This window comes from Mizuhopecten yessoensis, unplaced genomic scaffold, assembly GCF_002113885.1.
Source record: "Mizuhopecten yessoensis strain PY_sf001 unplaced genomic scaffold, ASM211388v2 scaffold2671, whole genome shotgun sequence".
Classification (NCBI taxonomy): domain Eukaryota; kingdom Metazoa; phylum Mollusca; class Bivalvia; order Pectinida; family Pectinidae; genus Mizuhopecten; species Mizuhopecten yessoensis.
Window position 1 is genome coordinate 791,675 of NW_018404662.1, and position 15,167 is coordinate 806,841.

The following is a 15,167-nucleotide window of genomic DNA, read 5'->3' on the forward strand; positions in this document are numbered from 1 at the left end:
ACAGTGGTAGACTTTAAGGATCCCATTACCACTACAGAAAACACATACAGTGGTAGACTTTAAGGATCCCATTACCACTACAGAAAACACATACAGTGGTAGACTTTAAGGATCCCATTACCACTACAGAAAACACATACAGTGGTAGACTTTAAGGATCCCATTACCACTACAGAAAACACATACAGTGGTAGACTTTAAGGATCCCATTACCACTACAGAAAACACATACAGTGGTAGACTTTAAGGATCCCATTACCACTACAGAAAACACATACAGTGGTAGACTTTAAGGATCCCATTACCACTACAGAATACACATACAGTGGTAGACTTTAAGGATCCCATTACCACTACAGAAAACTAATATTTTACATGTATACATTTTATATGCAGTAGAAACTTTCTTTCTCTGGCACAACATTCACTTTGATGGCTGTGTTACAATCAGAACATGTAGAAATTCAATAAACAACACTGCTGTTCTGGTGGTGTTGAGGATCCTTTTCTCTTTTGTTTCTCCAGTCAATCCTTTGTGGAACACTACCATATGTTATACATTAGGGTATTAAATCTCCCCTCATTCTTCTTGTGGTAAGATTTGTGTAAAGATAACCAAGAATCAAGTTTGACCTCTGACATCAAGTTGTGACGTTGATTTTGGGGTAGGGATCCACAGTGTAATACATATATATATATGTGTATAGGAAAATATACATTGTATAGCAGAAATTCAAATATCTTTCATGATCATAATGCAGCTGACTTCCTTAAGTTTACTGTATACAGTTACATATTAAATGATCCAGACATGACAACTTTCAACATGAATGAACGTATAAGAAAAGACACGAAAACCACTGTAAATAATAAACGTTTTATTTTGCATTATTAACATTTTCAGGACTAGGTGGTTGACATTTTTGGACTAAGATATGCCACTTTACCATCCAGTACTGTACAGTATGTATAGGTCCAGAATGAAATCACTGAAATTACTATAAAACATCAAGTTTTTGCCCAATTTTACTTTCATCCGTTACTCCTGCAAACAAAAGGCCCCAAATTCATTGGGAGAACAAATATGTATACATAGTTCATGGTACATGTACCAATTATTAAACCACAAGGCAAAATTGCTATGAGAGAGGAGAAAGTGGAAATTGCAAGGGAGTGGGGCAAAACTATTGTGGTTTATAGTAATTTCAAAAACTAACAAAAACATCAGTCATTCAATGCCCTTTGCTATTGATGTAAAATGGTTCAATAAACATACTAATATTTAAATCATTCTTAAAATACCAGATATTACATTTACTTTGACAATGGAAGTGTTTTGTAACAACTCATACAAGCATAGGCAGTTCAATTGTTAAGTCTCTATGGTGATGACCTTGACCACAGAAATTGCTTGATCCCATGACCTTGTAATGACCTTATAAAGTTGTCAAATCCAGTGAATTTTGATGACCTTACTATGTTGTCCAATCCAGTGAACTTTTGATGACCTCATGGCTTCAGTATGATGTCCAATTGGGTAATTTTGTCATGGCCTCAGGAGTTGCTATTAAAGTAACTATGTCATGACCTTAGTAAGTTGTTAAATCCAGTGACCTTGTCACAACTTCAGTGGTTGCTAATCCTGTGACCATGTAATGACCTTGGTAAGTTCTTTAATCCATTACTCTTGTCATGACAGAAGAAGTTGCTATTCCTAAAACCATGACAGGACATTGGTAAATTGTCTTAATCCTGTAACCTTGTCACAACCCAGTAGTTGCTAATCATCTGACCAAGTCAAGACCTCTGTAAGTTGTCAAATCCTGCAACCTTGTCATGAACATAACAAGTTGTCCTATACTCTGATTTTGCTATGACCTCAAGAGAATCAAGAAAACAGCCTGACAGTAAAATCAGCACCTGCACTGAACACCCAGGGTTGAGTGGGGTGGAACACACAGTCCATCACCCCAAGGTCCTTAGTCACACTGTGTCCCTTCAGAACCTTCACAGGCACGATCAACGGATTTTTTAACATGTCGCTGCAAAAGAAATGAAAAAAATGTTACAAGATGGCAATCATATACTGTAAAATGAGGAATTTGACTGAAAACAGATCTCTACTTTAAGAGTCCATTCCTTCAAAACAATATGTTTTTCACTTACTTGTAAACCATTCCATGACAGACAATAACTGTCCCATCATCTGAGGCTGATGCAAACAGAGGGTACCGCTTATGGTAACATACTTGGCGCAGAGCCTTTTTATGGTGTCTGTAAGTAACAAGATAGTATTAGTAAGCAAATTATTTTCAAGATAGAGTCACAAAGGAATACATTAATGGTTAGTTAATTAAAACCAAGTACACACACCAGACAGCAATAATTTGTAATTTTCTGGATTCCAAACTTGTGTTTGTGGTTTGTCATCAAAAGTATCAACTTCATATATTATTAACTTTATTGGAGTAATATTGGCTTCAACTGAAAGTCACAAAAAAAAAATTTCCTTCAAAATAAACTGCCCACCTGGTAGTGTTCATATAATCTTACAAAATACGGAAATGATAGAACACTAAACACAACTTTCTGTCAGAATAAGATAATATTAACAACGACCCCGAGAGAGGCAGGAGTGACTTTCAACAGCAGAAAACATGACAGCTACTGAAGCTATATTTTTTCACAAAATATACCCTGTACAATTCAGAAACCTGTATAAACAAGACCTTTACGTAGTATGTCCCTTAACCAGACCTCCTTGACTAGATATATTTCATTGTATCCATTTCTCTTTCTGTTTCAATCCAAAAACCTGTTTATTTTAAAGAGAGCTATTGATCATGGTTGCGTTTAGTTTCTACCGGTCTCACTTTATGCTATGGGGAGTACCAATACATTGACTGTGGTGATCTGTGGTGATCAGTGGTGCTACTGTTACAGAAATCTAGATAGAACTGTATCTCAAGAAACTGAAGCTGTGTATTGACATAGATTTTGTAGCTGAATGAGGTGGATCAGTGTGATTTAAAAGACTCGGGACAAATGTACCAGATGTGAAAATTTGATTCATTAAGTACATGCAGTTTTAAAATAATTAACAATAGAAATGAACCTTTTTAACATTTATCATGGTATTCAACTCAGTTCTGTTCAAATAGATTCCATGATATGTGGAAGCACATCTTGAACTGATTTACCAAGTGATGGAACAGATATTTTTGTGGAAACAAAGTTAAGGTTGTGTTTGCTATGGTTACCAGTTCCGTCTGGCAATACATTGTGATTGGAAACCACAATGTACTTTAGAAATGTCCATCATAATTTGATTTTGTCATCATGCTATGGTAGGCCCCAGATTACACAGTTTGATGGAAAGACCCAAACAGTTTCGGATTGGAAAGCATTCACATGTAATATTTACAATCAAAGTGAGGTAAAGTCATGTCTAGTATTGGAGGAATTTGAAATCACCTGAGTGTTTGGTAAGGTTTTGTAGATAGATCTAGGTCAAACCAAGACAGTCTGCAGTCATAACTTCCAATAATCAAGTTGTCACCTGCAACACAAAAATATATAATAATTGATCAAATGTCTTTCAATTAGCAGTGGGTTTTTTCACCTAAATTTTACAACAGCCTGTTTCTACATGAATTGGGAAGATATAGCATTTTGTTTTTAATATTGAAATTAGGAAAATATTTTTCCTTTCTTCAATTTGTGAAACCAAAGCACTTATTGCTAGGGGACGCAGCCTGTATAACTTCTTACAAAATAGCTAATATCATCATCCAACATCAATGTCTTTGTGCAAAAACAGTGCTCCCATATTCCTCATAGGTGCAATGAGAGGGGATGACTGAAAGATACTGACTTAATTAAAAGTTGTCAATATGACTGTGATAGTTGTCAATATGACTGTGCTACCTTTAGTTCTTAAACAATGTCAAATTTGAAAAAAACACAGACTCCATATTTGGTAAAAAAATTGGTTGCAGAATTTATTTGAATCCAGGAAATGCTTCTACTTAATAGGAAATAATTTGTGTCAGAATGAATATGGCTTTTTATAAAGGCTATAGTACAAATTGTAAAGCTAGAATAACTAAATTTTGTTTTCTTATGGGGGCTGAATATACAAAACACAACTGTATCATAACAAGGTGAGAAATATGGATGAATTATAATACCTCCTGAATGTACTGCCATACTGGAAACCCATTTACAGTTGGTCAATAGCTTCTTGGTGAGTTCCTGCTTCAATAGGTTATACACACGCACATATCGCTGGGTCTGTACATAAAAAAATAGCACCATCTCAATGATAGACTTCAACTTAAGGAGGTATGCTACCTTACACATTATACCTGTGACCTACTTTCAATTCCAATACATAAAATACTTTTGAAAAATACTTGATAACTGAAGCAGTTTTATTGTATACAATTGAATCAATGTATGAAATAGCCATCAGCCCGGGCCAGTCACTAGTTATCAAACCTGTAACGTTTACATTTTACCACAAAACAAAACCATATAAGAATTTTAAAACTGTACTCACAGCCACAAACAGGAATGGTCTGATTGGATGAAACAGAACACATTGCACCAGGCCCTTGGATTTGGAGAATGGATTCTAAATAAGATGGAACATGTTGTCATCATATAAGCATTACAAAATAGAAGTAATCTTTCTCTATTTAATACCATATTCATAATTCATATGTTAATTGTGATCTTTTTAAATATAGATAGAAATGCAATTCAATGAAAATTATCTTCAAGCAAAGGGGAAATTCACACGAGAAGGATAATATTTTATAGCCTATACAGATGTAATAAATTTGTTGGCTACACCCGAGGAATTGACAATTTTTACCTGTGATCGTTGCCGTGACAACTGGTGTATCATGACGGCGTTGCTGTCCCCTTTGGGCATCACAGATGCAAAGTAGTCTCCCTTCCCATGCCACGTCACCTGATTCACTTCCTGTATTAACACAAATAAAGTCAAGTATTCTTAATTAGAATCTCTTACAAAATGGTTAGTATATACCACATAGGGCACCTGTTATCTACAAATATCTCAACAGGAAAAAGATGTTTCAATTTATTTATTTTTTATTTGATAGAAATGTCCTTTCAAGGTTTTTGATATAAACCTACAGATTACAAAAATATCAGCTAATATTCATACATGAATACATGAAGCACTATGTTTAGATATCACAGCTACAGTGTACAACTGTTTACTGAGGTATATTGAGTCTCCTGAAGAGTTACCTTGGGATGTGAAAGTTTAAACCTATATCCAGCCTCATAATCTCTTCCTCCAATCTCTTCCCATTCAACAGGCGCCTTTTTACCTGCAGGTTAGATTCAGAAAAACATATATAACCCATGAATGAATTAGTAAAATCTTGAAAATATATTGTCTGTGAATAAATATTTCTTTTTTACAAACTCAAAGTACATATGACTTTTGTTAACTTGAACATTGTCAGTTGTTTAATTACAGAACTGACAGTCCCCCACCTTAGCAAGCTACAGGACAATGTCAAGACTCTAGGCCTAAAGTTTCTGTAGAAGTTGCTTAATGTCTTTCACCTCTGTACCATTTCACCACACTTGTTAGCCCTCCTACCTAACAAACTACTAAAGAAATATCATGACACATGATCAATTTTTTGTGAAGGAAGTGTCTTAAGCTTTAAATTCATTTGAAATTGCAAAGAAAATGAATCAGGGTACCAAGTAATTTATTTAAACACACCTGATATCCCTTAATCATAGCAAGCTACAGGAAATTTAACATGATTCTAGACCTTACTTTTAATTGGAAGTGTTCGACCCATAAAATGTATAAAGATGGTAATAAACTTTTATTTGGACACATCTGATAGCCATCCACCCTAGCAATCAAGAAGGAACATACATCATATACGACCAAGAAAGAGGATCAAGGTTATAATATTAATAAGTCGAGGTTCTTACATACCGCTTTATAACAACCTAGTTCATAGGTTGGTTCAAAGAGGTTCACAAATTATTATCCCTGGTTATAGGGCCATTGCAACCAGCCAATACCATTCTTAACTCCCTGGGGAGCATATAGCCGGTGCTGCCATTTCGGCACTCGTAGCTACCATTCAACAATTCTAGCACTGCCCAACCACATACTCATTTACAGCTGAGTAGACTGGAACAAGCAGAGTAAAGTTTCTTGCTCAAAGATACAACACAGTGCCCGGCATCTTACCACTACCGATAAAGGGAACTACTGTGCCTCCTAAAGGTATGTATTTTACAAGTTGATAACCCTCTATCCCATAATGATGCAAGATAATCATCATGACCCTATGTCTCACAGTAGTAGTAAAATAGTTCATTAAAGTGTCACATGTTTTAACATATATACATAAAATACAGCATTTTTACTACAGTTCTGTAGTAGAATTGGGAGAGTGGGGGGAGTGTTGTTTTATCCCATCCTTCAGTTTTACAAAGTTGAATCCCCTTAGCCCATGACTCATTCATATTCCAAACCAAATTTGGTAAAAATCCATTCAGCTGAATGGCTAATTTAAATGAAAACTTGATGACAGACACTGCACCATATCATAAGCCCATTTGCTTTCAGGAAATTGAGCAAATATGGTAGCATGATATATGTGATTAAATTCAAATGACTTTATGTTACATTTAAAAACTTGATTGATAATCCTGTACACAAGAAATCTTCATTGTTACAATCATTTGATTTAAAGCAACAGGTTTTGTGGAGGCTGAGTGACTTACTTGGCCCAGCATCATCTCCTGGTTTAATAGACTCCAGCATACTGTCTGTTTTAGTAACAACCAATTTGTCAACTAGACCAGGGTTGATCAGATACACATAACGACTCCTGAAATTTGGAACAAATTATTATCCAACACAAGTGATAGTTTTCCTCAAATCAATAACACCAACATAATGCCTCCCTTTTAATAGGACGTTGAACAAAATAAAACCAAATCCAAGCCTCAATTTCAGTACTGCAGATTTCATTTTTTCTTATTATAAACCATTGATTAATATATTGTTTCACTGCCTATCAATGATAGCAGTCATTTAGGGCCAAATCAAGCAATGAATTATACAAAGATAACATTTTGATTTTATAATTTTCAAAACAATTTCAAATGTGGTTTTAATACCACATACACATTAAGTGGGAAATTTTGGAGGTCATAGCATTTATGTTTGCCCTAAAGTCAATATTTGGCAATTCAGCATTTGACTCTTTGTCATAAGCGTGAAGTTTTTAATTTGTACGTATTGTATATATGTTAAAGGTACATGTTTATCGACTACTCAATAAAGTCTTTGTTCCTGTCAGAGTCTGATATATGGTAGTCTTTTTGTCTCATTGCTGCTGTATGGATTAAGTGCCAATAAACTTGTGATGCTACATTTGAAAATATAATGACCAGGCTCACAAATTTACCAAACTGTTCACTATCAAATCTAACCTCAATATCTGTTGGCATTTGACTAACCATTGTCATGCAACTAACAACAATGTGTGTCATTCTTCGTTCTTGGAACCTTTAAAGCACTGGTTCGAATCAGAATGCCTAATAGTAAAACAGATGGAAATGATGGTTGTACAACATGTTAATGGTTTAAACACTTGTGATTTAGATATTCAGAGTGTAGGTGTGGACCCACCAATCTAAATCATTACCAATTCACCATTACATCCCTCAGATAAAAACTTACACTGCTGCGGCCACCAAATTGATGGCCGAGTTTGGGTTCCAGACCAAACTTTTTACCACATCGCCTGTGGACAGTTTGTGAAGACAGCGACCACTAGACACTTCCCAAAACCTTATTGTCTTGTCGTCAGAACCTGAAAAGCAATTGAATTTGTTCTGTCATTTACAAATATGCTCATAATTGGACGGTTTTCACATCATATTCACAGAATAAAAGCGATCCTATTGTGCTCCGTTTACTGCTTATGTCAAATAGATTCAAAACAATTCAAAACATCTAAGATGTATAGCAGGAAACTTTTCTCTCCATGATGGCTACAATTTGAATTGTCTAAAAACATCGTATTACTTGAACAACACGATCTGCAGAATATTATGTGATAGGTGCAGCAGAAGTCAATGACATTTTTTGTAGGTGTAATTAACTTCTTCAGTTTTTGCAAGCTATAGCATGAATTCAATAAACGACAATTAATACTTTTAAAACAATTGTTTCCATTAAAGTCTTAAGTTTTTAAGTATCTTTTATATTGGTAAGGGCCACATTTCATTAGATAATGAATAAAAAAAGTCAGTCAATCTGAAACTTTAAAACTAAACATCAGGATTCATACTTATTATTTTAAATGCAGATTTGATTACTATTCTTATCAGTGAACATTCTCTTCTCTATGTAATATTTCTCTTAACTATATATATGTATCAATGGACTTGGACCATTCTATTGGTCATTTTAGGTTTATTTCACTTTTAGAGTGAAACTATTAAATACCATAGCTGTCAACCCTTCCTTATCATCAGAAGGGAGACTCCTTCATTTTAACCAAAATTTACCAATTTCCCTCAAAACTCCCTCATTCAAGTCCGAACTTACACAAACTCAATATCTATAACCTGTGGCCAATCTTCTTGCTATAGTTACTGCAGGGTGTGTGTAATGATCATAACAGGTGTGTCTGAATCAAATGAATGCTTTTTAGTGTTTTTTTGAAACATAAAAAGGGAAAGATAAATTAAGCAAAACAGTTTCAGTTGGGTTTCACACACTTTCTCCCTCATTGGAACTGAGGAATGAGGGAGATCTCTCGCATTGGAGGTTTCAGAGGTTGCCACCTCTTATAAACTGTAGTATTAACATGCTACAATAAACATATATACTAGAATTAACTTTTGAATATGACTGTTAATGATCTGTACCTGAGGCAAGCCACTGGCCGCTTGGATCTACTGCTATACACCTCACTATATCTGTGTGACCCTTGTACACCTGTAAATAAACAAAGCACACTGAAAAAGTCACAAAGTGGACATGTTATATGTATTATATAGTAATCATAGCCAACGTTCACAAAGTTGGCATTAAAACTCTGTAATAGATGATTCTTTGAAACAATTAAAACTAAACAGAGCCGAGCAGTAATATCATATAAAAGTGAGTTTGAGTCAACATCCTGACAAATACTATGTTCTAATAAATTTTGTTGGTAAAGATGAGTTTGGAAACAGTGAAGTCATGGAGCAGAAGTTAAAATGTTGACTACCAAATTATTCAGATGTTGTCATGATAAATAAATAAAACATCAACTATATGTCCAATTTGTTTGCATTGTTAGCATGTTTTGAAATACAAATATGCAATATACTTACTACTGCCTGTGTTGTTGGGAAGGGTTGCAAGTCCTTGGGTTTGGGCAACTTTGGAATCAGGTCCTCTGGGTTGATATTCATCTGAAAGAATTTTTGTAATTTATTTAACACTCAATGTCAGTTACTATTTTGCGTGCATTACAAAACATTTAGAATATGTCTGACAATGCCATACATTAGAATATAAGAAAAACGTTCAGAATGTGTCCTTGATCAGTTCCTCGTTGACACTGCGAATTTAATGTTTTGACAGATCTCATTTAGGATGGAGAGAGTCCCACTTTTGTCTATTTATTTAGACCTGAAAATAATTTTCCTGCTAAATTTGTGTTGTTTTAGTCATACATAGGTTTGTTTTTCCGAGTAAGAAAATTTTGTGATTATTCTTAGTCATGTTTCAGAAAAACATCATGATCAGAAAGAAGTGCAGTGTATTTTTATTGAGGTTATGAAAGTAGTTAAAAGCATACTATAACGTTCACATAGCTTTAAAAACATAAACTTAACATATTCTCATTTACTGCAATTACCAATGTAAGATCAACTTTAATTAAACTGTGCCCTTTTAAACAATACTATAAGAATCTGATACATAAAAAAAAATGACTACATGTATTCTGAATGAAGTGGATGACACAAACCTTTATCTTCCTTTGTCGGGGGCAAAGGTAGAGATCAAGACATCTTTCAAATCTCTCGTTGATAAATCTGGGATAGGATGGAACTTTTCTCAGACTGTCAAACTTCTGAGGCAGGAATTTCATTCGTCGCTCATCAGGGTCCTGATTCCGCCATTTCTCTTCCTAAAAGCAACATCTAAGTTTAAATTTATTCATAGAATGAATGTTCTGGTGATATTGTATAGTAAACAAAATATAGATGTCTGTATACACCTTTAATTTTGAAGAGTGTTAGTTTTCATTCAAATCTTTAAAAGTACCAATTCTTGTAGTGCTGTGCTCGTGGTGTCCAATCAGTTAAATATGTAGCTTATATTGATTAGAAACATATTCTATCATGTCGAAATTACAACAAAATACTGCTGCTAAGATAAAATATTTTAGAATATTGTTACTTCCTAAATCAGAAGTACTTTCTGTAACACCAACAAGCCCAGTTTGTGTCCTACCTCTTCCTTTGTAAACAGATATTCAGGTGGTGGATTATAGGATTCATAGTGATCTGGTAAAGGTATCTTCGGGGCTGGAATTCGAGCTCTGTACTTTTTTGTGATATCATTCTACAAATATGTACAATACAAATTTAATACAAAACTTTCAAGTATCATCAGATAATTTCAACTTTCCTGAAAATGGTTCATTTTATTGCATCTTGCTTCAATGAGAAATCGCAATCTTTGACATCATCAATTTTCATAACAATGATCTAAGATTATGACATGAAAACATATTTTCTACTTTAAAAAGAAAAAGGAAAATATGACTATTTCAAATCAATTGTAATTTGCATAACAAACCTCCTCCTCATCTTTCCACAGCATGTAGAACTTTTCTTCCTCTTCCACCTCCTCTCCATCCATCTTTGGTTTGGGCGTTGGCTTCATCCAACCCATCTTTAGTGCATGTACCATTTGTCCAACCTGTGTCAAACACATACAGGTCAGTCTTTTATGTCTGCTATTCAGGCAAAACTGTGTCTTTCTTTAAGTGTTTCTACTCTTTTCTATCTGAAGCATGCTTTGTTCAAACTTCAAAATATTCATCAACAATGATTTGACAAAGTAATATTATAACAAAATAAAATGTATGAAACTTAGTAATGCAAATTTTTTAAATGTTTTTCATTCGTTCCACTACCTACCTTAAGTCGTTCCCACTTGGATGGGATGAAACTACGTTTGTCTTCAGGCCGGTTGGTCATTGGATGAATCATCACTTCTGATGTTTCAAAATCCACCCATGGCTGGAAAACAAAATTTTCTCTTTACAGCAGCAATTGATAAAGGGTAAAGAATGTGTACATTATTCAAGTCTATAGGACAAAACGTAGCCAACAGATACCATGAGGTCAGGTAGTTCTTCATTGAATCTTTAACATGTAGCACTGGTCTTCTACCCCTTTTTTGGTACCTCTCTTTATAGTGTATATATGTTAAAATACCTTCTTTTGTTTTCTAAGCTCCTTTGGTTAACTTCCTAACAAGAATGTACAGGTTGAAATATGTATACCTCATATTGGTTGTATACCCCCTAAGGGTGCCTCAATTGTAAGTATTCACTATATTTGATAACATACCTCATACTGGTTTTCTACCCCCTGTTGTACCTCCGTTATAAGTATTCACTATATATGATAACATACCACATACTGGTTTTCTACCCCCTGTTGTACCTCCGTTATAAGTATTCCCTATATATGATAACATACCACATACTGGTTTTCTACCCCCTGCTGTACCTCCGTTATAAGTATTCACTATATATGATAACATACCTCATACTGGTTTTCTACCCCCTGCTGTACCTCCGTTATAAGTATTCACTCTATATGATAACATACCTCATACTGGTTTTCAACCCCCTTGGGGTGCTTCCCCATCTGTAGCCTCTTTATGGTCGCCAGGTCTTCCTTACTAAGGACCACACTCTGGCCAGTCATCTTGTTGGTAACTGTTCTCCTATATAACAGAAATGTTGAACTTTTTTAATGTTTTTGTTGAAGAAACAAAGAATTTAAAACAGTAAATAGGAACAGTTTATATCATATTTACAGCAAACCACTGTAACTGTGATCGCTCTGTTATATAATAAACACTTTTAATGTGACATTCAATTTAAAAAAAAATGCTTTTTGAAAAATTTAGAATCGTATTAATTGAACATTTAAAAGTTTACTTTTGACATACCAGTAATCAGGATTGTCCATTTTGTTGAGGAACTCATCTAATTCATCCGCCTTTTTGGGTTTAATAATTTTCCTGCCCTCTACATCATAACCAAGATGGTCATAGTCTTTGTACCACTCCAATGGCACGTTTCCTACTGTGTTTCTGATATCCTGGAGTGAGAATCAAAGCAAGCTCATATGTACCGAGTACTTATATATACTTTATTACAGTGAGTGATTTGTATCTTTTCAGTTTTATTTTCAAAAGCCACAATTTGAATTATATGGTGCAAAATTTATTTTGAAAAAAAAATTGTCCAGACTCCCTACCATAAGTGTTATACTTATTCACTGTGCGATTGTTCTGAGTTCCAGCGAAAACTGTGAATTACATGTATAATGTCCAAGTTTTATGTGATTGTTACCTGTTAATTCAAGTGAAAGTTAAGTAATATAGACCATTATTACAGCACAGATATTGTCAAAGTTGTGAATTTGAGTTTTGTGCTTGTAGCAGCATTATGATATTAATAAAAAAATGTGATTTACAGAAAATTACAGTAATGCAAAAAGGATGTTTGTCAAGAAAATGTAGTTTTATCCTATATTGTCTGATCATACACAATTCTTTGACATTTTTTCACATTTCTACAATCAATGATTATTGTATCAATGTCCAGTTCTTACCTCTTCATCAGAAGAGTCACTTTCATATTCATCTCTCTGTGGAGTTGAAGATTCTGTTTTCATTGTCGCCTGTGCCGTACCAGAATTTCTAGATTTTGTGTGAGCTTTTATGTCAATAGCTTTCTCGAGAGAAGCCTCTTCATCTCTGTCACTGTCAGTTGATCCTCCCTCTAATGGTATACTACTGATATCTTTTTCAGCATCTCTTCCATCTGAAGAATTATAGCTATCATCACTGTCAGCATCCTAAAACAAAATATCAGAGACATGTCAAACAAATGTGAAATCATTTTAGATAGCATGCTAACAGATTAATTTTGATACACAAACTATACATCATCCTGACTGAAGGTAAGATTAGGTAATTTTTTTCATAACAGCTATTCCAGTCAAACATCTATCTCATATTAATTGTTTCTATCACATCTAGACTGTAAATGAGGCTATTATAGATATACTGTACCTCGTTGTCATTATCAGAATCTGTATCTGGTTCTTCTTCCAAACCCGAGTACACACTATCCTCAGAGTCTGTGTCAGCATCGCTATCAGATACATCTTTGAACAGGTTTACCTGTAATAAAGACTGAGATATTAATCTGAATAGGAATTATTGAATATCAGACACATGTTGTTAATATATATTTGCACACCAAATTTTATTAGCGTAGATATTGCAAGGAAACTGAAACATGACAAGACGGACGGACAAGCCCAAAGTAATATCCCCCAATTTTCTTTGAAAAGCTGGGGATAAATATAACTATTCATATATAGAATAAATGTTAGCAAATAAGTGTATATAATTAATTTGATGGACAAACAGGTGAGTCAGTGAAACAGAAGATTTTTTATCTAAAAACTCAATTTCCAGTGACTATGTTGATTTTCATCGTTGCAATTTTGGTAATAGCATCTTTATCACCTGTTTCTGAAGGTTAGACATGTTAATGATATTGTACCAAAACACCACATATTTCACTCCCTCTCGCCACATGAACAACTTTCATAGTTATCAATCACACTCGGAAGTATCTTCTGAAATCACACCTGAAGCGCAAATCTGCATCTTCAGAATGAAGACATTGATGACATATTGAATAGACACAGGCTTTGCTTTTATACTAACAAGGGACACATGTAGACGGGAAACAATGCACCGATTGGAATTCACCAAATCAATTAAAATTGTGTAATCATATCCTCCTGTTATCAGTTTCTGCTCACTTAAGAAACAGTAGCGATTTCTTACTCATATAAGTAGAAAACTGTTGAAATTACGGATGACTGTCAAAGACATGTACACAATCTACTAACGGAAACACGCGGAAACCTATGACTAGACGATACAATAATATTTTACTTCACCAACTCACCTAGCTGTTTGGTCAACAATTTTATCAACGTGCACAAGATTAAATATATAAATATGACCAGTAATTTAAGGTGATGTTTGTTAACATTCGTCCTATATACGTATAGTCATATTTGAATATATAGCCAAATCTACCTATATACATAAATGTAGACGGGTACAATGCCAGATTTGCCGGTGCTCCAGTAATTAACTGTTGATGTACTGTACTAGTACTAATATTAATACCTGGCCTCCTCTGCTCTGACGACGCAATATATAAACAAATTCTCTCGTCGTCAGAAAGCTACGTTATCGCAGCTAGTACATGTAGTGAACCCATGGCCAATGACAGTTAATTAAACAACCTGAGCATGAAATAGATGAAAACTGGGGGAAATCAACGGCAAACTATTGTTTTAGAGAAAATTACAGCTATGAAATACAGTATTTCGATAATTATTATGTTTATTATGAACTGACTGTCAAAGGATTGTAAATCCTGTACATGGTGATCATGTTTATCAGTTCATATTGTCAGAAAAAAATATTGTGTAGAAAATTGCAGCACAGTCGTTGTGGTATAGACACCCTTCCATTTCTTTTCTTTTGGAAATTGTTTCAACATCATAATTCGTATCTATCAATTACGAAATACATACAGGGTCTCCTTTAGGTTCTTCTAATGCTTCTCGTGTACGTTTTGTGGCCATGCTTGTTTTCTTCATGTTCTACATGTGCGTAAAAATAAGTACAAAGCAATCGATAACGTAGACAATATGCGTATTCGTCTCTCTGAAAAAATATTTTCATTTCTCTACCTGTTAACCTTCTAACATTAATAAACTTTATTGATAGTTCTGTATTAGTT

At 34.4% G+C, this 15,167-nt stretch overlaps 1 protein-coding gene across 1 annotated transcript; it reads right to left on the reverse strand.

Moving 5' to 3' along the window:
- Nucleotides 1-861: 861 nt before the first annotated feature.
- On the reverse strand, nucleotides 862-15,037 carry LOC110446284 (ribosome biogenesis protein bop1-A-like). Its single transcript, XM_021491347.1, has 20 exons — nucleotides 14,959-15,037; nucleotides 13,406-13,516; nucleotides 12,943-13,188; nucleotides 12,275-12,426; nucleotides 11,929-12,046; nucleotides 11,230-11,331; nucleotides 10,886-11,008; nucleotides 10,538-10,648; nucleotides 10,050-10,211; nucleotides 9,409-9,489; nucleotides 8,959-9,028; nucleotides 7,763-7,895; nucleotides 6,799-6,905; nucleotides 5,284-5,366; nucleotides 4,880-4,990; nucleotides 4,562-4,636; nucleotides 4,191-4,293; nucleotides 3,475-3,559; nucleotides 2,167-2,274; nucleotides 862-2,042 (listed from the first exon to the last, which is right to left on the reverse strand). Exons 1-20 carry the CDS (start codon nucleotides 15,022-15,024, stop codon nucleotides 1,889-1,891), a joined length of 2,301 nt encoding a protein of 766 aa, XP_021347022.1. The 5' UTR covers nucleotides 15,025-15,037; the 3' UTR covers nucleotides 862-1,888.
- Nucleotides 15,038-15,167: the final 130 nt, after the last annotated feature.